A 24,242-nucleotide genomic window follows, 5' to 3' on the forward strand; every position below is an offset into this window, starting at 1 on the left:
CTCTGACCTGCGAAATCACATCACTTGACTGCGTGAGACCAATCGAGGATCAAAACATGACATCTTTGGACAGAAATTTAAAACATGGAGCAATCGCTTGCTTTTCAAAATGTCTAATAAACTTGTTTAATCCTGTACCTTTTCCCAGCGCCGCACGACAGAATATCGCATGCTCAAAATCTAATGTGACCCGGCTTTATTAACAACTCAATGATTCAAACAATCCATTCAAGTCAGTAATTAACAACTCTATGATTCAAATGATTCATTAAGTCTCCAGTTAACAACTCACTGATTCAAATGATCCATTTAAGTTCACATTTAACATTTCAGTGATATTAATGATCCGTTCAGAGCAAGAGAGTCTTAAAAACTAAACAATAGCTGGAGATATTGAAGCTTTAATGTCTGTGACTGACTAAATAACAAATGTTCATTACACAATTAATTATCGTGTATATATATATATATATATATATATATAATTAGGTAATCACTGACAGTTATCTAGTAAACTATATCTACTTTATATGGTCAAGCTGATTAAGCACACTGTACATCAGCATGCCCATATATTTCTATTACACATAAACACATACGAACATATGAGTTGCTGAGAATTTCACAACCCCAAATCAGAAAAAAGAAAATAGTGATTTACAAATTTACTTTGACTTGTACTTCATTGCAGACAAATATTTCATAGTTTGTCTTGTCAACTTCATTTTATTTGTAAATATACATCCTTCCTCATCATTCAGACCTACAACATATTTAAAAAAGTTTTATAACAGGAGCATTGTAGAGCTAATAATCAGGTAAACTGTTTAAATAATGATGTAATTTAAAACAGGTGATGTCAACGGGTGATTGTAATTAATTTGGTACAAAAGCAGAATCCAAGAAAGGTCTAGTCCTTTAGGAGCAAAGATGGGTGAGGATAGCCAGCTTGCCAACAAACACATGAGAAAATTATTGGAATTTTTAAAAACAATGTTCCTTATAGAAAGATTAGAGGACATTTGGATATTTCACCTTCAACAGTTATAATTAAAGGATTCAATGAATCTGGAGGAATTTCAGTGTGTAAGCCCAAGCTGAACTACTGTGAAAGGAAGCCCTATGTTAACAGTGTCCAGGTTTACCATCTACTTCTGTGGGCCCAGAACCATCTGGAATGGACCATCACACAGTGGAAACATGTACTGTGTTTATATTGTCAGCAATGAAATACAAGTCAAATTAAAATTAGAAGTCACTTCTTTATTGTGTGTGTGTGTTTTTCATACTGTTCCAGCTTTTTTTGACTTGGTGTTGTATTTCAATGGAATGATGTACCTCCAACTGAAAATTAATATTAAGTACCATTCCTTACACTAACACCAAGAGAGGCTTGGTTAAGAATATTCTCACTGAATATTATTTATCTGGATTTCACTATTCCTCCAAACATTTACAATAGTGTAAGTGCATAAGTCATTGAAATATATACTTCTCTGGTCATATTCTGATAGAAATATTGTAAATATTGTTTTATTACTTTTATTACTTTTATTATCTGCAGTATTTATCAGCTAAGTGCTTTATTATGTACTTTTAACTTAAAAATAAAATACTTGAAAAGAAGGACTTTACACTTTTACTGGAGGAATATTTAATTAGGTTATCTGTTACTCAAGATCAGTCATGATGTCATTCTCCTCACTGGCTTTTCTGCGGTGAGACGAAGCAACAACAGTCTGCTGAGAAGTGCACAGATGCAGGAAATGATGTTGTTTCCATGTACAGGATCTCATTAAGGCAGGGATCGAATTTACTGCCAGCCCTACTGCACTGACTTTGTGGCGAAATTCAATTATTCTTCCAATTTCAGTAATGTATTTCACACAGGTCCACAGGGAGCAGATTACTGAAGCTTGGGAGAGGCCACACCGAACGCCTCGTGTCTCGGCTACTCAGGCTGGAATTACACTTCATGTTTAGACAGGAAAATGCAGGGTTAGTTACTGATTCACGAGCCGTGACTGAACACACTGATGAGATGATGTTCTTGTCCAATAGAAAAAAAGACAATGCAGGGAAAGTGTCTTTTAATGAGGCTTGAAACTTAGAGATGAGGTTTAGCATTTAGTCTAGCTTTTGAAAACCGACACTAGTTCCAAACCCATTCTCCTCGTCATTACTAGACTGAGGGGAAAACGGAGCACACGGAGAAAACCCACACGAACATAGGTAGAACATGCAAACTCCACACAGAAATGCCAACTACCTCAGCCAGGACTCGAATCAAAGACATTCTTTCTGTGTGGCGACAGTGCTAACCACTGAGTCACTGTGTTGCCCATGTAAGTAAACAATGGGACAAAATTAATAATTAATATTAAAGAGCCATATTTGTCAAGCTTCTGAAAGTGCTATAACAGTCTTCATGGAATTTACTGCTACATACAAACTTAAGTATAAACAAGATCACATTTCTCAGATCTAAGAATCACTCTTACTTTTCCAGTCTTACTTTTCTCGAGTTGTTATAAGTTGCCAGTAGGGGTTTGTGTTGGCGATTTGGGGTAGAGAACTTTGCAGGACACATTTTTCAGTGACCTTCAGACTTGCTGACTGAATAGTGATGCACTGAAATGATGACGCTAGCAGTGTGCGCGAGTAAACTTCCACTATGCCAAAACATCAACAGCCGGACAGTGATTCACCACAGTGATTCACCATCACCGTTTCCTTTGTGAAATAGCTTTTTTATGTGTCTCTGCTTGAATGTGTGACTACAGTCCATAAATATCGAAAACTCTCTCCAATGGTGCACTGGAAGTTAGCATACGAAAGCACAGTCTTGTGCCAGTTTAGTGCTATGGATAAATAATGGTTGATTTGTTTTTTAATTATTTGTGTTCATTCATTTCAGATATTTCCATTTTGCAGAAGACCCTCGGATAGTTTTATTCTCCTGCAACTGAAGGTCTTTGCAAATTAAAGTCTGAAATTTATTTATTTTTTTTTTTTGTGTATTCAAATCTGAAAATTTTTTCATGCATACAAGCCTTGCACACTGAGTCCGATACGTATTGTTTACCATATAATAAAAAGAAAACCACTTTCCATAAACCAATTGATCCTGCACAGACACTTGCAGTTTGTCTAAGGTACAGACAGACACACAAAAGTTTTTTTTTCAAAATGAGTTTCTTCATTGCCATTTTGGATTTTGTCTTTCGCTTGTACAGATGTTCTGAATTGTCAGAACTCTTCAGTGTCCGCCTCATCAGTGAACAGCGCTGACAGTTTTAGAGCCAAATCCCAGCCATTTATGTTAAGCTCTCATGACAAATGACCAATCATAGGGATGTACATGCTCAAAAAGCAAGTGGGGTGATAGTATTTGAGTTTTGTTTGCATTCAAAAAGAGTGTTTTCTTTAAGCAGGTAAAATGAAAGGTACAGTTTTGACATGTATAACGCAAATTGCTCTAGTAGGAAAATCTGAACTTCAGAGGACATTTGTGCTGCCATAAACAATCAGGAGCTTGCTCTAGTATGGGCATGATTATTATGTAGCGCCTGTTGTTGGTGTCCCAAGGGAAAATTGCAAACACTGAACAACAGCACATCAAACTGGACTCCAGGTACAGTTTCTGGAGGAGTTGATGAATCACAGAGCTGTATGCACCTCTGAAAGGTTCTAGTGGACTCAGGCATGGCACCAAACTAATATACACTGTTTTTTAGCCTTCCTAAAGCACATAAACACAGCTAGTCTCTCAATAAAATCCATTTTAGCTATTTAGCAACGGAACTACCCAGCAAGCATACAACAAGTTATGATGTAGATATTAAGCTATATTTTAAATGCAACTTCAGAGGAGCAAAATCCAATGTCTGCCTGACATTGGACATTGACATCTGTCTGACGTTGGGTTCTGATATCAACTCAAATTTCATTTCCAACCAAATTGCGATGTCTGACAGATTGATTAGCTGTAGGCTCTAGAACAGTCATCTGAAGCATTATCATGCAGTGCTATACCTGGATTTCATCAATAGTCTTGCATTTACTAACACAGATTATATCTGAAGTGTTTGGAAGTTATTTGCCTTTTCCTCCTGTAGCAAAACGTCATAAGAACAATGCTTAGTGGCTCAATGTGTTACAAAAGTGTTTTTAAAAGTCTTAACACTTTATTGATATAGTGTACAGCCAAGCACATGTGGTCAGAACACAAAAGAGTCGCAGATAATAAAGTATTAAGCGTTTTCCCTAAATAAAGTCTGTCTAAGCCAGGTCCAAGCAAAATGCTAGCAGGTGTCTGTAGCTCCGTCACTCCCCGCCTCTTTGCCCTTGTTTGGTATCCCTCCGTGGGTTCGATAACGCGCAAACAAAATGCCGACGGCTGGCCGCGCCTACTTGTGGCTTCTTTTGCAGTGTTCAGAAACCTATGGGTGACGTGACGGATACTATGTCCATATCTTTTACAATCTATGGTTCTGACACCACCTGATTTTCATTATCAACCAAAATGCAATGTCTGCCTGACGTTGGACGTTGATGTCTGTCTGATGTTTGGTTCTGATGGCAACCCAATTTTTATTTCCATGAAAAGGTAGAGTCATTGGCCAGACAGATGTCCTGCCCGTGACATGAATCTGCATCAATTGTGAAGTGAATTTAAAATGCAAATGAAGTGAATTTGATGGACGAATGAAGCGAGTAAACTCAAAAAGATTTATTTATACATGCATATTGTGATTTAGTCGCACAACTCGCGTCTTGTGTTAACATCCCATGTGACTGAAATATACTACAAAAAAAATGTTTAACTGGATATGCTTCACAAGCCTTGACCACTCTCAACTACTCCTTGACTAAATGAACAATGTATAGCTCTTTTGCAAGCCACTTGCCCAATTTGTGGCCAGAAAATCTGTAATCAAAGCTTTCTTAGTGATTAACACAAACAGTAATTTAAAGATGCTCTGTAAACAATTTAAGAAGATTCATCTGAAGAAAAAGTTGACCTTAAATTCTAATTGAACTGCATTAGGTGTACAGATTTATGCGTGAGCTCTTCCACCGTATCGCATTTCTAGCCTATAGGCTCATCCAAACCTGACTCTAAGCACATTTAATCACCCCTGAAAGCAAATGAACACTATTTAGTCAACCTCCGCAACTCTTTGGCTTTCCAGAAGCCTGGTACTGAGCGTTCAGTTCATTGGCAATCATTGGTCTCATTGAAGCTGATGAATGGAACTAGCCGATCATATAAACACACCAGTCTCCTAGAATAAACAACAGCTGGGTCCGTTCGGCTGGCAGCTGCAGACGGGATGAAGACTGGAGCGTAAGAGTGCAAAAACTCTGCTCATTAATGTCCGTCACGTCATCAGGGAGCAGACGAGGACAGCTGCAGAAATGTCTGAGGGAAAGCAGACCTGGCTGTGTAGGTCATCTTACCACATTCTGCCTTTATTAGACGCATAAAAGCTCTGCCTTGAAGCTTTTCCAAAAAGCCCCGAATTTCTCTCGGCGCTACATTAATGATGACAAATCTGCGCTTTAAAGGCTAGATGAGATCATGGCACCGCAGTCTGTGGGAAAGCTTACCTTTCAGTTTCTCCGCCAGAAGAGTTGCCTCGTGCTCTGAGTAGTGCATTATGGGAGGAGGTGATGGAGGTCTCAGCCGTTCCTCGTGGATTTTCCGTCGGTGCCGCTCCTCTCGTGCCAGCAATCTTTGTTTGCACTCCCACTCATACAAGTCGTCTCTTGCCTGAGCGAAATCTACATGAATGCGGCCCGAATCCTTTTTATCAGTGCTGGAGCCAATGCGCATCCGATAGCCTAGGACGACAAACATATTATTTGGCAAACTGAGCTATCATGCAGGCTCCTATGTTTAATAAATATCAATACACTTGAATATACAATAAATAAATAAATAAATAAATAATAATAATAATAACAATAATTAGTTTGAAGTCTAATGCTTGACAAAATATAAAGGGTCAGTAACTTAACTAATAGTACTTTACTAAAAAAATACAAAAATTTATAAAGAAAAGACAACTCTCAATAATATGCATATACTATTACAGTGATTTTTTCTTCATTTTTGGACACATCTTTATATAATAGTTATCATAGTTAACATACTCTGAGTTGACAGCTTCCTTCCAGGAGAAGTTTTGGAATCAACTTACCTCAAGTAAGCAAGTTTAAGGTTGCTTTCCCTTGAGGTATATTGCACAAAAATAGATTTAAGAAAAGCAGGATTACAATTTGACATTAATCAATTAGCGTATCCTAGCTTAGGCCCCATTTACACTAATACCTTTTAGTTTTAAAATGCATAAGCTTTGCTATGGTTAGGCCATCTGTCCAAAACGGATGGTTTTGAAAATGCTGAAGAGGCTGTTTTCATTTTAAATGCTGCTGCTTCGTCTCAGTGTAGATGGGGGAAAACGGAGACAAATGAAAACAGGTGTGGCTGCAGACGTATTAAAAAAATTAAAAGGGGGGCTAATAATTCTGATTGATAGATAGATAGATAGATAGATAGATAGATAGATAGATAGATAGATAGATAGATAGATAGATAGATAGATAGATAGATAGATAGATAGATAGATAGATAGATAGATAGATAGATAGATAGGAGTCAGAATTGTTAGCCCTCCTTTGATTTTTTTTCTTTTTTAAATATTTACTAAATTATGTTTAACAAAGAAAGGACATTTTTACAGTATGTCTGATAATATCTATGTTTTTCTCTGAAGAAAGCTTTACTTATTTTATTTTGGCTAGAATAAAAGTAGTTTTTAATGAAAAAGAAAACATTTTAAGGTCAAAAATGTTAGCCCCTTTAGGCAATTTTTTTTTCCGATAATCTACAGAACAAACCATCATTATACAATGACTTGCCTAATTACCCTAACCTGCCTAGTTAACCTAATTAACCTAGTTAAGCCTTTTAATTTCACTTTAAGCTCTATAGAAGTGTCTTGAAAAAATATCTAGTCAAACATTTTTTGCTGTCATCATGGTAAAGATAAAATAATCACTTCTTACAAATGAGTTATTAAAACTATTATGTTTCGAAATGTGTTGAAAAAATGTTCTCTCCGTCAAACAGAAATTGGGGAGAAAAAATACAGGTGGGTGAATAATTCTGACTTTAACTGTATATATTCTAATAGAAGGTAATGATATGTAAATGCCGTGTCTTGCTTTTGTGCAATACCCTTCTGCTTTAATCGAGAGTTGATGATTAGCACATGCACCTGAAATGACTTTTTAAAGATAATTATATATATTGCCAATACATATAATACTTAATAATAGATTTAATTTGAAGAAATGATACAGGGGAGTGGTCTTATTTCATGTAGAATATTCATACAATTTTTCACACAGCTGGCTGGTCTAGAATTGGTTTCACGATTGCAAACCAACTCAAAATAAAAGCAAACATACCTGGTAAAAAACATTAAAACATAAAAAAAAATAAAAATGCATTGTGTAATATACCCTATAGTGGTACAAAACAATCATTCCAAAACAAAGCCAAACAAAGCACATTTTCGCCTAGAAAAAAAAAATACATGTTTGTGTATAAATAAAACAACAAGGGCACAGCAGAGAGGTAGAGAAACACAACAAAAAGTGTATGTGCTATGTATAAATGAAAAAAGAACAAAGACAGACCATCAGATCAGCTTTTACCCACACACAAACCTGAGAGGTAGAGGGCCTTGTCCACCATGAACTCCTCAATAAATCGAATGTGGCAGAAGTTTTTCTTGCTCTTGCGGATGGCGATGATCTCCCCACACTGGTCAAACACTTCTTTGATGATCTCCTCAGTGGCGTTTTCTGGAAGCCCACCAACAAACACTGTCTTACACCCTGGAGGCCGTTCTCTCGTGGAGGGTGGAGGAAGATCTGCGCAATCCACAAAAATGCTTTACTGCACTCAAACTGCATGAATAAAGATCACTTTGATTACGTTTTATTTATTTATTTTTGTTTAATATTAAATAAAGACTGATTTAGATGTTTAGAAGCCACTTATTCAGAATTGAAAATGCAATTTGAAGGAAAGGTTCACCCAAAAGTGAAAATGCTGTGGTCATTTACTCACCATCCACTTTACAAAACTGTTTGAACTCATTTCTTCTGATGAACACAAAAGAAGATATTTTGAGCAATGTTGGAAAAAAGCAGCCATTAACATTCATAGTAGAAAAAACACTACTGAATTCAATGATTACCAATTTCCGACATTGATGAAAATATATTGTTTTGTGAGTAAAATGTTGTCTATCTATATATATTATATTATATTCGCCATATTGACCGTTACACTTTTCCCCATTCAAAACTATGAGCGACATATCTTGTAAAATTTGTATTATTTTTCAGCCATTCAGCCTCTATTTTCTCACCGAAAGCATCCTTCTTGTGCCGAGTTCAGAATGCAAGACTTTAGCCACGATTTTGACTCACCAAAAAATTTTGAGAAATTGCTGACAAATGTCTGAAATCACAGGAAAATTGGTGCTCATTCATGCGAGTAACAATCACACAATGTGAACTATCAAAGACGTGATCTGAGAGAATCGCTGATGTCTGTGAGATATTTGGCATGTTAAATATCTGTAGCTGTCAGTGATTCGAATCACGCTGTGTGAAAAGAATTTTGACTGAAAATAACATCAGCGATTGGCTCCAGCCAATGAGAGAGCAGCATCCACTAGACTAGTGTGTGTGTGTGTACCTGCAGGCCAGCGGGAGGTTGGGGGAGAAGTTAAAAGCACTCCCTTTTAGTTTATTTGGACCCAAGAAATGCAGGAAAAACTAATGATAATTTGGCAGGAGCACTCATGTTTGTTTGAAGTCATGTGAGCAATATCATAACCGGGTCAAAAAACAAAGTTGGAAGAAATTGCTAATTCCCTTCAAACCCATGTGAGCAAATATGTAAATGTTATACCCCAATAAATGCTTCTTTCTCGTTATGTAGTTAATAACAAAACATATACTACGTGTTTTAATTCTGAGACGTAGTTTGGACGAAGCTGAGATTCTTCCTATTGTAAAGTCATGCAATGTGAAAGCCCCTGTTGCCGATAAATCTTGCAGTGTAAAAAAGCAGCAACAAAACGCTAGCCCAGATAGTCATGCAGTTTAAAACATCTGTGACACAATTACTTTGAAAATCAAGCAGTCTGAACTCTGCATTACGGACACTTATTTTGGAATTTGAGTGTAAATGTCTCTGAGGGGTTAAAAGTGAAATATAATTGTTTTGGATAAATCTAAAGGCAATATTTGGCCACCATTCATTCATTCATTCATTCATTGTCTTTTCGCCTTAGTCCCTTTGTTAATCCAGGTTCACCACAGTGGAATGAACCGCCAACTTATCCAGCATTTGTTTTACGCAGGAGATGCCCTTCCAGCTGCAACCCATCTCTGGGAAGCATCCATACGCTCTCACTTACCCAATTCACCTGTACTTACCCAATTCACCTGTACTGCATGTCTTTGGACTTGTGGGGGAAACCAGAGCACCCGGAGAAAACCCATGCAAATGTGGGGAGAACATGCAAAGTCCACAAAGAAATTACCCAGCTGAGGCTTGAACCAGCGACCTGTGAGGCGACAGCACTACCTACTGCGCCCCCGCATCACCCTGTTATAGGCTTCTTAAATGTAGTTATTAATTGTGATTCTTTTGTTGTTGTTGCCATAAATAATAAAATAGCTGATTACACCAGGTGATCTGCATCATGCAACAAATTACAAGCCCCAAAGTGTCTGACCTGACAGCCCCGTTTTCAACTTTGCCCCCGCCTGCGCTCGGCTAATCTCGTTGATTGCGGGCTGCAGCCGTGGTGCATGCGCAAGCACCTAATACCTGAGCATACTGCTCATGAGGTGTTTCAAAGATGCCCGGCGAGTAAAATTACATGTTTTTTAAGAGACTTTGCATATTAATAAAAAAAAAGCACATCCACAAATATAAATATAGTATATTATGGTGTGTTATAACAAATAATTTAAATTATGTTATTAAAATATGACATGATCTCCATCAACAAAAGAAGAAATAGTACATAAGACACAAATTTACCCACTTAACTGTCAACATTTGCTATTGCATATCTGAAGCCATTATATTCACCTTCACTTTACCTGGCTTAATATTAACAAAGTATATATAATTGCAAATCTATAGGTGTGTACTTTTCATGTTTTTATTTTTTAGGAAATATATTTCACAATGGTGACGCAGTGGCGCAGTAGGTAGTGCTGTCGCCTCACAGCAAGAAGGTTGCTGAGTCGCTGGTTCAAGCCTCGGCTGGGTCAGTTGGCATTTCTGTGTGGAGTTTGCATATTCTCCCTGCATTCGCATGGGTTTCCTCCGGTTGCTCCTGTTTCCCCCACAGTCCAAAGACATGTGGTACAGGTAAATTAAGTAGGCTAAATTGTTCGTTGTGTATGAGTGTGTGTGAATGTGTCTGCGTGGATGTTTCCCAGAGATGGGTTGCGGCTGGAAGGGCATCTGCTGCGTAGAAATGTGCTAGATGAGTTGGCGGTTCATTCTGCTGTGGCGACCCTGGATTAATAAAGGGACAAAGCTGAAAAGAAAATGAATAAATATATTTCACAATTACGTTATTTTGTTGCAAAAGAAGTTGCAAGAGAAGCTGATAAAATCTAAAATGTAGCAGATTGTGGCATTATAAAGATCAATAAACAGAGTTACAACCACATTAAACTTCAGTTTTTATGTTAATAATGCAAACAAATACATTATTACTAATATTTGTCCAAAACCTTGACAATATAATTAAAATTTAATATGAAGTAGGGGTAACCAAGTGTATTTTATTAACCAGAAACTGGGCATAAATGTGTGCCCTTGTGGTATAATAGATTTTTTTTTTTTTGCAACATCAGTTTGAACAAAACTTATTTAGACCCATGACTTTTTTTTTTTTTGGGTCAAGCTAATTGTAATTTTTATAATTTAATATATTAAAAAAAATATAAATACAATATAAAACTGTATAGCTGTATTTTATCACATTAAATCTCAACAGCGATAACTTTTTTTTTTTGTTATTTAATTTTAAACTGCAGACATCTGTGCAGGAAACTTCAAAGTCTCTTCTTTAAAACAAGACCAGCATTAGGATTATATTCAAAAGCTTTCCAGATTTATATTCATTTGAATTTCAAAATTACCTTTGCAAGCCTGTGCTAAAAAACTGCAGTGACAGTTAACAGGTTAATTGGAGAAACACAATGCTTTCCTTCAGTGTTCATTTGGTTTAACAGTGTTTACCACAAAAGCTCTAAAGATTTACCATTTGTCTTTCTCTGATTTTCCACATTGCAGGTTTTAATAAACACCATCGTTTGGTCGCTGTAGTTTCAATAATCATAAAACAGCATAAAGTTACAGGTCTTTCAGTGGAACATTTTACCCCACAGTTACAGGTCATTCAAAATGGCACTGGCTGAACTTTATATATTTACCATGACATCAGCAGAAGTAAATAATGGCTGGCTGTGTTCACATGTGCCTGGTTTTATGATGAAACCTATAATAATTGTGTTGTAAAAGGCAGCGGCTCTTACTGGGGTTCTGCGGGAACAGCGTGCAGCTCTTGCAGTGAATGATTTCCTTTATTACAGGAAGTTCTGCTGCCACGGGATGAGGTGGCACTAGACTGATGCCCGCCATCATGGGGTTGATTGGGGTGATGATGCCAATGTTAGGGTCGAAACCCTGGATACAGATGGAGTCTGGGGAAGAAAACAGAAAAGACATTGATTTGGATGTGAGCAGCTGAGCACAAAGCCAAAGAAATAAGAGCTGGTAAAAGACTACACTGAGAAGAGGAACGATCAGGTCACTGCATTCACCAAAAACCCTGAACCATCTACTGAAGATTAGTTTCTTCTTCAGTAAGCTTTCATCATACTACGCTGCACAGAATCTGGGAATGGAACACATTGGTTTTTTGAGATTTATATGAAACTCATTCCAGAATTGCAAGTACATTTCAAGCATTTTTCATTTTTGCTTAAACCGAAATGACCGCCAATACATTTGTGGGGTTTATATTACTGGATCCATTATTAATGTAAAATAATGCAACATACTTAAATGTTAAAAGCAACTATGGTAGCATTTTAGTTTTGGTCACATCTTATACACTGTAAAACACAAGAGTCAACTTTGTCAAATGAAACAAGTCTAGTTAACTCAAAATTTACTGAAAGTTAATTGTTTTGAACTCAGTGTTGAAGGTAATGAGTTAATTAAATACATCATTACTTTAGCTTAAATGGAATGTTCACAGTACTCAAATTGCTTAGTTTTTTTTTTTTTATCAAATGGTTTGCAGCAATCGGTTTTCTTAAACTGTTTGAGTTGCTTGTTTGGGTTTTACCGTTCTCAGTTGGTTTGAGTTCTCTTTATTTACTGAGTTTTACTGTGCTCGCATTGCTTTGTTTACTAAATAGATTAGCTTCACATTACTCATTAAGATTATTTTTTGAACTTTAATGTTTTGTTGCCATTAATTTCCTTAAATGGTTTTGGTTACTTAACTTTTGGGGTTTTACAGTGTAATATTAGCCCATTACAATGAACATTACATGCCAGCCCCCTTTTTTTCTTTTTTTTTTTGTGGTTCCTAAGCATTTTATCTAATTTAAAGCATGCAGTCTCTAAATGAACTTGCAACTATTCCTTATTTACTAACAGTTAATAAATGAAGAATAGTTACAACTTTAAAAATAACGTCCCAATGACATATATAAACCATTAACTGATACTTAACAAGTCTTTCGTAAGTAATTTACCAACAGCTCGTTCACGATCTGTTGCTAATTTATAAGGTATAGTTATAAATCATTAAAATACATTTAACAAGTCATTTTTAACTTGCTAACTAACAGCTTGTAAGTTATCTGTTGGCTATCTATAAGGCACAGTTATAAATAATTAACAATCTAATAACTATTATTTAACAACTCATTTATAACACATTAACTAACAATTTATTAATGATCTATAAACTATTTATAATGGATAGTTATTCTAAAGTGTTACCCATATATCTCGTTAACTTCCGGCTGCAGCCGTATGTGATAGTTGATTAACCATGTGGATGGATGATAACAGCCTTTTGAGCCTACTAGTAGGTGCACAAGGTCCTTACTGACCCATACCTATCAGGTGATAATCACTGATAATGCCCATTCAATCGGGTGATAACATTCGAATGAGCTGATAGGACTTACTGGTGTCCCATATAATGGACCAACAAACCAGCAACCAGCATGCCTTGGTGACCAGGGATGCTGTCATTCTTAATGCAGACTTACTGTTTTTCTTTGGACACATAGTATAACCATCACTACAATAAAGTATGAATGATCAAAGATAATACTTAAGCATAACAATAAAGTGCTCAAGTTGTGTTTGCCTTTAATGTCTGCTTACTGTTATGGCTGTCTTCTTACTCCAAGAATTAAAATATTTTTGACACTCAAAAGTGACAGTTCAGAGAGCTTGTGTTGGAACAGAAATAATCCAGAGTTGGAAAATCTCACGCCCCCTGCAAGCTTCTTTCCTACGATATGCCTCCAAAAATATTCATATGTTTATTCTACTACACTCTCATATCCTTTGTATATATTCAGGACAAGCATTTAAAGAAATGTTGACATGTATGAGAATTATAAAATATGTTTTACCTTAATAATAAGACCTCTCAACTAATGAGGTCATATTCAGTTCATTATAATTACAGTGCTGAGTCAACCACTTAGAAACACTCAGTAATTTGTTCTCAAATAGTCTGACCTATAAAACATGAACAGTACTGTTTAAATCTTCACTCACACACGAAAAAAAACGTAGTGTGAAAATGTGTAGTTTTCAAAACTGTTTTCAATTGTAAATGGCAAGAACAATGACACAAATGCACTCACCGGTGACTTTATTATGTACACCTTACTAGTACTGGGTTGGACCCTCTTTTGCCTTAAGAACTGCCTTAATCCTTTGTGGCATAGAGTCAACAAGGTACTAGAGAAATTCCTCAGACATTTTGGTCCATATTGACATGATAGCATCACGCACTTGTTGCAGATTTGTCGGATGCACATTCATGATGTGAATCTCCCGTTCTACCACATCCTAAAAGTGCTCCATTGGATTAGGATCTGGTGATTGTGGAGGCCATTTGAGTACAGTAAACTCATTGTAATGTTTAAGAAACCAGTCTGAAATAATTTACGCTTAATGACATGGCATTCTCCAGCTGGAATAATCATAACCGGTTATTACAACCCAGGCTCATTGTGGAAACGTAGCCCCGGGGACGTTTCTGCGGACCGCAATTTACGTCCCGGGAGGTACGTATTCAAGTGATTTTTGTTTCCGCGGATCCGCGAGAGGCTGCCGTTCGCGCCCGCGCCGTTCTCGTGCGAAAAGCCGCTGGATCGGCCGACTCGGCTGCCCTCCTCTTCCTCCTCCTTTTCCTTCTCCTTCCCTAAACCCGAGCGACGGTTCGCAAAAGCCGTCCAGAAAAAAAAAAAAAGCAAAAGCTCTCGTCTTCGATTTCGACCGCGTTTTCGGATCCCGCCGCGTTCTCGCCCTTATTTTTCGGATTCCGTTTTTCGTCTTACCTGATTTCCGGAACCGCTGTTCCCAGGACTCGATCCCGGTCATCATCCCCGCAGCCGGCTCCTCCTCCTCCTCGTCCGGGGCCTCCGCTCTGCCGACGCAATGCTGTGAGCTAAGCGGACAAACTGATTGCATCCGGAAAGCCCTCCACTCGGAGGCGAGCCGTCGGCCGGCGAGCGCGAAGAGGAGGGGCGGAGCGGCGCCACACTGCCCCGCAGCGTTCGCTCGAAAAAAACTAAACGCTGCCTTACGTACCTCCAGCCATGTAAATCGCGGTCTCCAGCGGGGCTACGTTTCCAGAATGAGCTTGGGTTGGGTTATTACGTACTGTACATACTCTATGCATGATGTCGCAGTAGAATATTCTGGCGAAGGAGGTGAGGGCGACTAAATAAAACGCTGCTACTACTTAAAAGGTAGATAATTATGCACAGTTCAACTGCTTGTGAGTTTGCTGGACAGTCTTTCACTGACATTGAAAAAGGCACATCTCTGCCTCTCCCTCTCTCTCACTTTGGACATTTGACCCGCTGGCGTGTTTGTGAGGTAACTTTTCCCCTCCTCTTGGCTGTTAAAGTGATACTTGTATATACAGACACGAGCGTGCCTGGGGTGGGGTAGTGTGTTTTGGGTCGTTGTCCTGCTGGAAGATGAACCGTCGCCCCAGTCTGAGGTCAAGAGCACTCTGAAGCAGGTTTTCATTTATGTTGTCTCTGTACATTGCTGAATTAATCTTTTCCTCTATCCTGACTAGTCTTCAAGTCCCTGCTGCTAAAAAACATCCCCACAGCATGATGCTGCCACCACCATGCTTCACTGTAGAGATGGTATTAGCCTGGTGATGAGGGGTGCCTGGTTTTCTCCAAACGTAATGCCTGCTATTCAATTTTAGTCTCATCAGACCAGAGAATATAGTTTCTTGTGGTCTGAGAGTCCTTCAGATGCATTTTGGCAAATTCCAGGCGGAGAGTGACTTCCGTCTGGCCACTCTACCATATAGGCCTGATTGGTGGATTGCAGCACATATGGTTGTTGTTCTGTAAGGTTCTCCTCTCTCCACAGAAGAATGCTGAAGCTCAGACAGAGTGACCATCAGATTATTGGTGACCTCCCTGACTAAGGCCCTCCACCCCTAAACACTCAGCTTATATGGCCGGCCAGCTCTAGGAAGAGTCCTGGTGGTTCCAAACATCTTCCACTTATGGATGATGGAGGACACTGTGCTCACTGGAACTTTCAAAGCAGCAGACATTTTTTTGTAACCTTCCTTGTGCCTTGAGACAATCCTGTCTTGGAGGTATACCGACAATTCCCTTGTCTTCATGCTTGGTTTGTGCTTTGACATGCACTGGGACCTTATTTAGACAGGTGTCTTTAGACAGGTGTCTAGGCGTTTTCAGATCATGTCCAATCAACTGAATTTACCACAGGTGAACTCTAATTAACCTGCTGAAACATCTCAAGAATGATCAGTGGAAACAGAATGTACCTGAGCTCAATTTAGAGCTTCATGGCAAAGGCTGAAGCCTTATGTCCATGTCATTTTTCAGCCTTTTTATTTTTTATAAATTTGCAACAATTTCAAAACCTCTTTTTTCACATTGTCATTATTGGGTATTGTGAATTTTGAGGAAATAAATAAATTTAATCCATTTTGGAATAAGGCTGTAACATAAAAAATGGGGAAAAAGTGAAGCGCTATGAATACTTTCCAGATGCATTGTAAATACGTATAAATACACACATTACACTGCTGTTTTATCTACACAAAAGAAATTATTAAATTAGAGCCTACAGCTTGTATAGTCTTAACTGTTTGGAAAGCAGTGTTTTTTTTCCTATTAGACAGCTTCAGTATAATCTCAAAAAAATAAATAAATAAATAAATAAAAAATAAAAAAACCTGATTGTTGTTAGTAGCTTATAGTTCAACTTCAAGTTTGTTTAAATTTAAATTATGTCTACTTTGTAGCTCAGCAAAGTACACTTTAAACACGCCTCCACCAACACTTCTCTCATCTAAACATTATTCAGTTACTGAGAGCTCTGTGTTTTTACGGTGTTGTAATATTTCAACCTTAATCAGGAAAATCCTGCTTACTTTGTCCTGTAGTGACATAATACAGCAGAGAACAGTAAATCTAACACAATAGATGCTTGAACTGGAGGAAAATCTCTATAACAGCCTTCCATTGCTGTTATCGCCAGAAATGGGGGTGAGCACGTATTTCACGCGTGCAATCAGAGTCCATGCATGCTAAAGTTGTTTTTAAGCAGAATGTCTTTATTTGTGCAGGTGAATTAAACAAAGCCTCAATCTTTGCTTCTCCTTTCTTCTTTATCATGTCAATATAACATTCACTCCATGTATACACAGCACATATCTAAACACTGCTGTTTTCTGGCTAGCAAACAAGTTACTCTGTAGCACGGTCAAAAACCGTGTGCTTTCCCATACCTGACGCTCTTCCTCGCTTACACAGGCACCTCAGTTATAGTTTTCAGTTAGTGACACCTAGTGGACAACATAAATCACTACAACACAAAAAATGGCTCCTACACACCGGCCCCTTAATTGATTATGGTAATTAACATAACAATTACAAATATTACGTAAAGGAGCCATAACAAATATTGAAGCACCACATGACACAGACTGTAACAGTCCACATTAGTCATTTACCTCCAGCAACAGACAAAGCTTTCTTACAGGTCGTTCTAAAATACTACTCTTGGTTTTAACCTTTACAGTTCGTACCAGGCCCTTATCATCTGAAAAGGTTTCTAATACTCGACCAAGTGGCCATGAGCCACGAGGCGCAGTAGGATCCAGTAAAAGTACAATGTCCCCTGTACTAAAACTTCGACGTTCCTTTGTCCATTTTTGACGTTTTTGGAGTAGAGGAAGATACTCCCGTATCCATCTTTTCCAGAAAAGATCAGCTAGGTACTGCACTTGTTTCCATCTTCTTTTCACATAGAGATCTGTTCTTTCAAAAAGACCTGGTGGTAAAGCAGGCTTGCCTTTCATGAGAAGCAGATGATTTGGAGTAAGAGCTTCAAGGTCATTGGGATCACTGGATACCTTGGTAATGGGACGATCATTTAGGATTGATTCTACTTCACACAGAATGGTATGAAAGGATTCGTCATCCAGTGTTTGTTGGCGAAGTACAGAGCAAAGAATGTTTCTCACCATCCGAATAATGCGCTCCCATGCACCTCCATAATGGGATCCAGCCGGTGGATTGAAGCTCCACTGAACACCTACTTGAAGTAACTCCTTTTCAATTTGCTTGTCGTTCCATGCAGAAATGGCCTCTTTTAACTCTCTGTTGGCACCAATGAAGTTTGTCCCATTATCTGACCTGATGTGTACTACTTGACCTCTACGAGAAATAAATCTTCGTAGAGCATTTATACATCCATCTGTGTCCAAAGAATAGGCTACTTCCAAGTGCACCGCTCTACTTGCCATACAAGTAAAAATCACTCCGTATCGTTTTACTGTACTACGTCCTCTTCTAACTTCGATAGGACCGAAGTAATCCACACCAGTATTTGTAAAAGGTGGAAGATCAGGTGTAATTCGTTCAAGAGGTAGGTCAGACATCTTTTGTTCGCCCGTCTTTTCTTTGTAACGTCTACATACAATACATTTGGAAATGACTTTTCTTGCAGCAGCATTAGCGTTTATAATCCAATATGATTGTCTGAGTTTGGATAACATATGATTCCTACCACAATGACCCAATTGGTCATGAATGTGATGAAGTAGAAGATTTGACACATGGTGATTTTTGGACAAAATGATGGGATGTTTGGCTTCGATAGGCATGGCTGCCTTTCTGAGTCTTCCTCCTACTCTGATGAGTTCGTCATCCAATACAGGGTCCAATCTGTATATGCTGCTCTCCTTCTTGACCCCACAGGAACCATGCTTCAGTTGTTGAATCTCATCTCGAAACTCTTGCTGCTGACTGAAGCGAACAATGGCTATTTCAGCCTCAAAGAGGTCTTCCAACGACAAAAATTGTCCACCCAAAGTTGCCTTGAATGACTTCATTTGTAAATCTATGTCTGATTTTGAAGCATTGCAATTCCTTTCCAGTAAGAGTAATTCCTTTCTTTTGAGACATATCAGTTTCAGTAGCTTTTTTACCTTGAGCATCCAAGCAACTGCCACTTTCAGTTTTTTCCAGTCTGAAAAATGTGTGATAAGACAGTTACTGGCATTCTGGATATCTTGCATGATAACAGCATTCACTCTAAGATCTTTCTTGATCTCTGGATCATCATCTTCGTGCATATCGACAATTTGCTCTTTGGGGTGTAACTGATGCTCTTCTGTTCTCCAAAGAAAGCTAGGACCTGCAATCCATCTCTTACTGTGCATAAATGCCTTGATATGCATTCCACGTGAAGCATCATCTGCCGGATTTTCCTTGGTGGCAACATATCTCCACTGCTGAAGCAATGTCCTATCTCTAATGTAAGAGACCCTATTTGCAACAAAGGTTTGGAAGCGTTTGTCTTCATTTTTGATGTACTTGAGCACAGTTTGACTGTCAGTCCAAAAAACTGAGTTCTCCAATTGAAGTCTTAATTCCCTTCTCAACATCTGGTCCACTTTAACAGAGAGAACAGCTGCTGTTAACTCCAAGCGAGGAATGGTTAGAGTTTTAAGGGGAGCCACTCTGGACTTAGCAAGTAGAAATGTTACATGCACTTTATCATCACTGTTAATCATCCTAAGATAAGTAACCATACCATATCCTTTTTCAGAGGCATCTGAAAAATGATGCAAACAGGCATGCATGATTTCACCGAAATCTGTAGGTTTTAAGCATCGGCCTACTTGAAACTCTGACACTTCATCCAAATTAGAAATCCAACAAGTCCACTGTTTTCGGAGAGCTGGAGGTATTTCTTCATCCCAGCCCAGATTCTGTCTACACATCTCCTGTAGAAGCAACTTGGCGGGCAACATAAGAGGAGCAAGAAATCCCATAGGATCATAAACTGAACTAACAGTAGACAAAATTCCTCTTCTTGTGCACTGATGGGGTTTCAACTGCAGTTTAAATTGAAACGTGTCAGCTTCTGCACACCACTGGAGCCCCAAAGTTCGTTCTACAGGCAGCTTGTCCCGGTCTAAATCCAAGTACTGGATGTCCTTACTTCTGTACTCTTCTGGAACTGATTGTAGTACCTTACGGCTATTACTAGTCCATTTCGTCAAACAAAATCCACCCTTTTGACAAAGAGCAATAAGATCCTGCACCATGGCAATAGCAGCCTGCTCTGAGAAGATGCTTTTCAAGCAGTCATCTACATAGAAACAATCAAAGACAGTGTCGATCACTTCTGATGGAAAAAGTGCTTGATTGTCCTCTGCCGTTCGTCTTAATGCATAACATGCACAACTTGGAGAAGACGCGGCTCCAAACAGATGGACTATCATTCTATATGTAGTGACTTCCTGCTTCAAGTTTCCATCAGACCACCATAAAAACCGAAGAAAATCCACATCATCTTCTGCTACCTTGACCTGATGAAACATAGCTTGAATGTCAGCCATTAGTGCTATGGTTTCCTGTCTGAATCGTAACAATACTCCCAAAAGTGAATTTGTAAGATTGGGACCTTGCAACAATTGTTTGTTGAGTGAAGTATCTCTAAACGTTGCCCCACAATCAAACACGACCCTCAATGTTCCTTTCTTTGCATGTAATACTCCATGATGAGGAATATACCAAACCTTTCCATCATCACGATCTAATTGATGCTCTGGCACCTTTTCAGCATATCCTTTCTCCAGAACATCAGACAGAAAATGAGTATACTCCTCATGCAACAGTTGATTCCTTTCAAGCCTTTTTCTCAAACCATTACACCTTTGTTTGGCAACACTTAAGTTGTTTGGAAGTACAACATCATCACTACGAAATGGTAGCCTCAGGCTATAATGACCATCCTGCATTTTGACAGAGTTCTTCATCATTTCCATAAATTGCAAATCCTCCCTTGACATTTCCTCTTTCTCGACAACAATTTCATTGAAGTCGTGATTATACTGATTTTGGAGCAATTCTTCAAGCCTCCTGATAGAAATCCTATTAACAGTAACAGAGGGTGTACCAGTTTCATCCTCACAGTTACTGCTTGCTTCTGAAAGTCCATTAACAACCCACCCCAGTAGGGTTCTAATGGCATATGGCCCATCGCCATAGCTGTTTATTATTTCCCAAGGTTCCATTACTTGAGATGCATTAGCTCCAATCAGTAAACCTATATTGGCTTCAATGTGAGGAATTGTTACTCTGTCCAGATATGGCCATTTGGAAATGTCCTCCTGCGTTACAATATTGTCCGAATTGACAGGCAGTTTCTTCTGTGTGTACACTTCAGGAAGAGAGAAGAACTTATTACTGTTGATACCGCATACCTCTAACCCAGTTATGACATTACAAGACACAGGCTGTTCTTGCCCCATAGTACGAAGATAGATGTTAATTTTTTTTCCTCCAATGTTAAGCTCATTCATGAGCTGCTCTGAACAAAATGAGGCTGAGCTCCCAGGGTCCAGAAAGGCATAAGTCTGAATTACTTTCTGACTTTTAACTGATTTTACTTGTACTGGAATAATTGAAAGCAAGCACTTTTCATTCCCGGCCCCTGTATGGCCACAAGTTTGGGTAGAGACTATGCTGCTCCTCTTTTCAGTGTCCTTTGCCTGTGGAATTCCAGCTGCCAATTTGCGATATATGTGCAAAACTGTAGGATGCATTTGCTTGCAGACTTCACAGACAAGACGATTGTCACATTCTTTGCTTAAATGTCTAGATTTCAAACAGCTGAAACAAATTCCTTTTCCTTTCAAAAAGTCAATCTTTTCTCGTTGTGACTTCTTCTTTAAAACATGACACCTTTCCAAAACATGATTGCCTTGACATAACAAGCAAGTCTTGCTTTCATCAATCTTGCTCACAAAACGAGTTCCTTGCTGCAAGTTTTTAACTGGAACTGAGGCAACAACATTTGTAGCAAAACTGTTTCCCTTGAATACCTTACCAGCTTTGCTTGCAACTTGTTGTTTGTCTTGAATACATCCAAACACAGGATCAGAAACGATCTTTGCATGTCGTTCGATGAAATCAACAAGATGTGAGAAATTGGGTCTGGCTTGGATCAGATCCATTATCTCACAGGCCTTTTCTCGCCAACGTTCTCTCAACTTGAAAGGTAATTTCATTACAACGGTTCTCATATTACTTGGCATGTTGAGCTCTTGCATAAAAGAGATGTCATTAAGAAGGTTACAACATGAGCGCAAAAACAAGGAATATGCATATAACCCTTGTGCGTCCTCTGCCTTTAACAAGGGCCAGCCTAAAGCTTTATCCATATATGCAGCAGCAATTTTAAAATCATTACCAAATTGCTCCTTCAGAAGATTCTTAGCCAATGGATAACCTATTTCAGGATCAAGATGTTGACAACTTCGAACCAGTTCTTTAGGTTGACCTGTGGTAAATTGCTCCAAAAAATACAAACAGTCCCTTTTATTGCGAGTTCTTTCCTCAACACCATGTTCAAATGCTCTCAAAAAGGATACATAATGAAGTGGATCACCATTGAAGACTGGAATCTCTCTATTTGGAAGTGTGTGAGGTTGAGCTTGATGTACGAGATATGCAGTGAGCTCCTCCTGCTTTTTCAAAATCTCAAAAAGAGGTTCATCATGAGATGGAAGAGGGTTTATAGCTTGTGTTGCCATACTGCCACTGGAATGTTGTACAAACTGACTTGAGTCCTGATGTTGATGAGTGCTGGTGCCATAAGTGTTCAATCCTCCTATGTGCTGCATTGTTGTTGATTGTGATGGGAAGTTAGAAGTAGCACGAACTGATTGTGATGGGAAGTTAGAGGTAGCACGAACTGATTGTGATGGGAAGTTAGAGGTAGTGCCAGTTGGTTGTGATGGACTGCTGTTTTTAGCTCCAACTGTGGCCACTGATAGTTGACTTGTTGGTACATATTCAGTAGCTTGAGGATTTAATATTTTTCTTCTTGTTGAATCAAAAATTCCATTTCCAATCACATCCCTTGACGTTTGACTCTTTGTAACTTCCTTTCCTTTTGAATGAGAACTACCAGTACGTGAGCATTTGCTTTGGCTGCCAACAGTACTCAAAACAGCAAGTTTTGCAGTAGATGCTGCTATTTCAGCATCCAATTCAAGTTGTTCCTTCTGTTTTCTCAATTCCTCTTGCTTTGTTTCAATTGCATGTTTAGATTTCAATGCAGCGGCACGGGCCATAAGTGCAGCTCTCTCTGCTTCGGCCTGTACACGAGCTGATGCAGTAGAAGAACTACTACTGGAACTGTGCTTACTATAGTTAGTGGCACCCTTTGAAACATTTGAAACACTGTCCTCTGGGACGACCTCATCATTAATATTTGCATCAGTAATCCCTTCAGTTATTTCCTGACATGTGTCAGATGTGGACAACCATAAATTGACATGTTCAATAAACTCGTTTTTTGAAATCATTTTTGCCTTGTACCATATATCATGTTTCTCAATTTCATTATCAGGCAACAAAGTCAACAAAGATTCATGTGCTTCTTGAGCCTCCAAACATAACCCTTTGAATTTTTCAAATACACTTTGTACTTCATTCTCATATTCTCTGTTATTTTGCATCAACCTTTTAATAGTTTCTTTTATTTTGTCTGCTTTGTTCAACTTTGCTTTCCTAATTGCTTGCAATGATTGCAGTTTTTCCAATAAGGCCTTTGCTGTAAGTTTAACTGGCCTTTTTTGCCTTTCAGGCTCACTATCATCATAAAGCTGTTGTTTTGACCCAGCAGATTCTTCCTCATTTAAACACTGTTCCTCCATATTACCACAATTTCAGAACAACCATACAGTACAAAACATTGTCCAACCCTTTGGCAACCAATGCATTGGATTTACGCTTGTTTCGTGTGCACACATAATAAATGGCCATTAAGTTCAGTTATTGTTGCAACAATGTACCTTTAAATCCTGTGTTGAATCACCATCCAATGCAAATCCAACAGGAACAACGAACGAAGTCCAACGCAACTAGAACAGGAACAGCAAACGAAGTCCAATGCAACTCTATCAGGAACAGCAAACGAGATCCACAGCAACCCCAACAGGAACAGCAACTAAGTCCAACGCCACTCCAACAGGATCAGCAAGCGAGATCCACAGCAACTCAAACAGGAACAGCAAACGAGATCCACATGGCTATCGGTCCCAATTATAAATGTGTTCAAGAGCTGTCACTGACGTGAATTTATACTCACAGATCACTGGAAGCAGAGGTTTTTGACTTAATATAACAGCCTTCCATTGCTGTTATCGCCAGAAATGGGGGTGAGCACGTATTTCACGCGTGCAATCAGAGTCCATGCATGCTAAAGTTGTTTTTAAGCAGAATGTCTTTATTTGTGCAGGTGAATTAAACAAAGCCTCAATCTTTGCTTC

The 24,242-nt window shown here is 38.6% G+C and overlaps 1 protein-coding gene across 5 annotated transcripts in view; it reads right to left on the reverse strand.

The window, feature by feature from the left end:
• enox1 (ecto-NOX disulfide-thiol exchanger 1) overlaps nucleotides 1-24,242 on the reverse strand; it is a 260,708-nt gene that overhangs the window by 75,556 nt on the left and 160,910 nt on the right. For all 5 annotated transcript variants that reach the window (XR_012385265.1, XR_012385266.1, XR_012385267.1 and 2 more), the window contains 3 exons: nucleotides 11,656-11,823; nucleotides 7,741-7,947; nucleotides 5,614-5,847 (listed from right to left, as the gene is read on the reverse strand). Coding sequence is in view for 2 of the 5 variants with exons in the window: in XM_009304587.4 (XP_009302862.1) it covers nucleotides 5,614-5,847; nucleotides 7,741-7,947; nucleotides 11,656-11,823 (609 nt within the window). In the remaining 3 variants the exon portion in view is untranslated. The remainder of the gene's footprint in view (nucleotides 1-5,613; nucleotides 5,848-7,740; nucleotides 7,948-11,655; nucleotides 11,824-24,242) is intronic.

Source organism: Danio rerio, chromosome 9 (genome assembly GCF_049306965.1).
Source record: "Danio rerio strain Tuebingen ecotype United States chromosome 9, GRCz12tu, whole genome shotgun sequence".
Taxonomy (NCBI): Eukaryota; Metazoa; Chordata; class Actinopteri; order Cypriniformes; family Danionidae; genus Danio; species Danio rerio.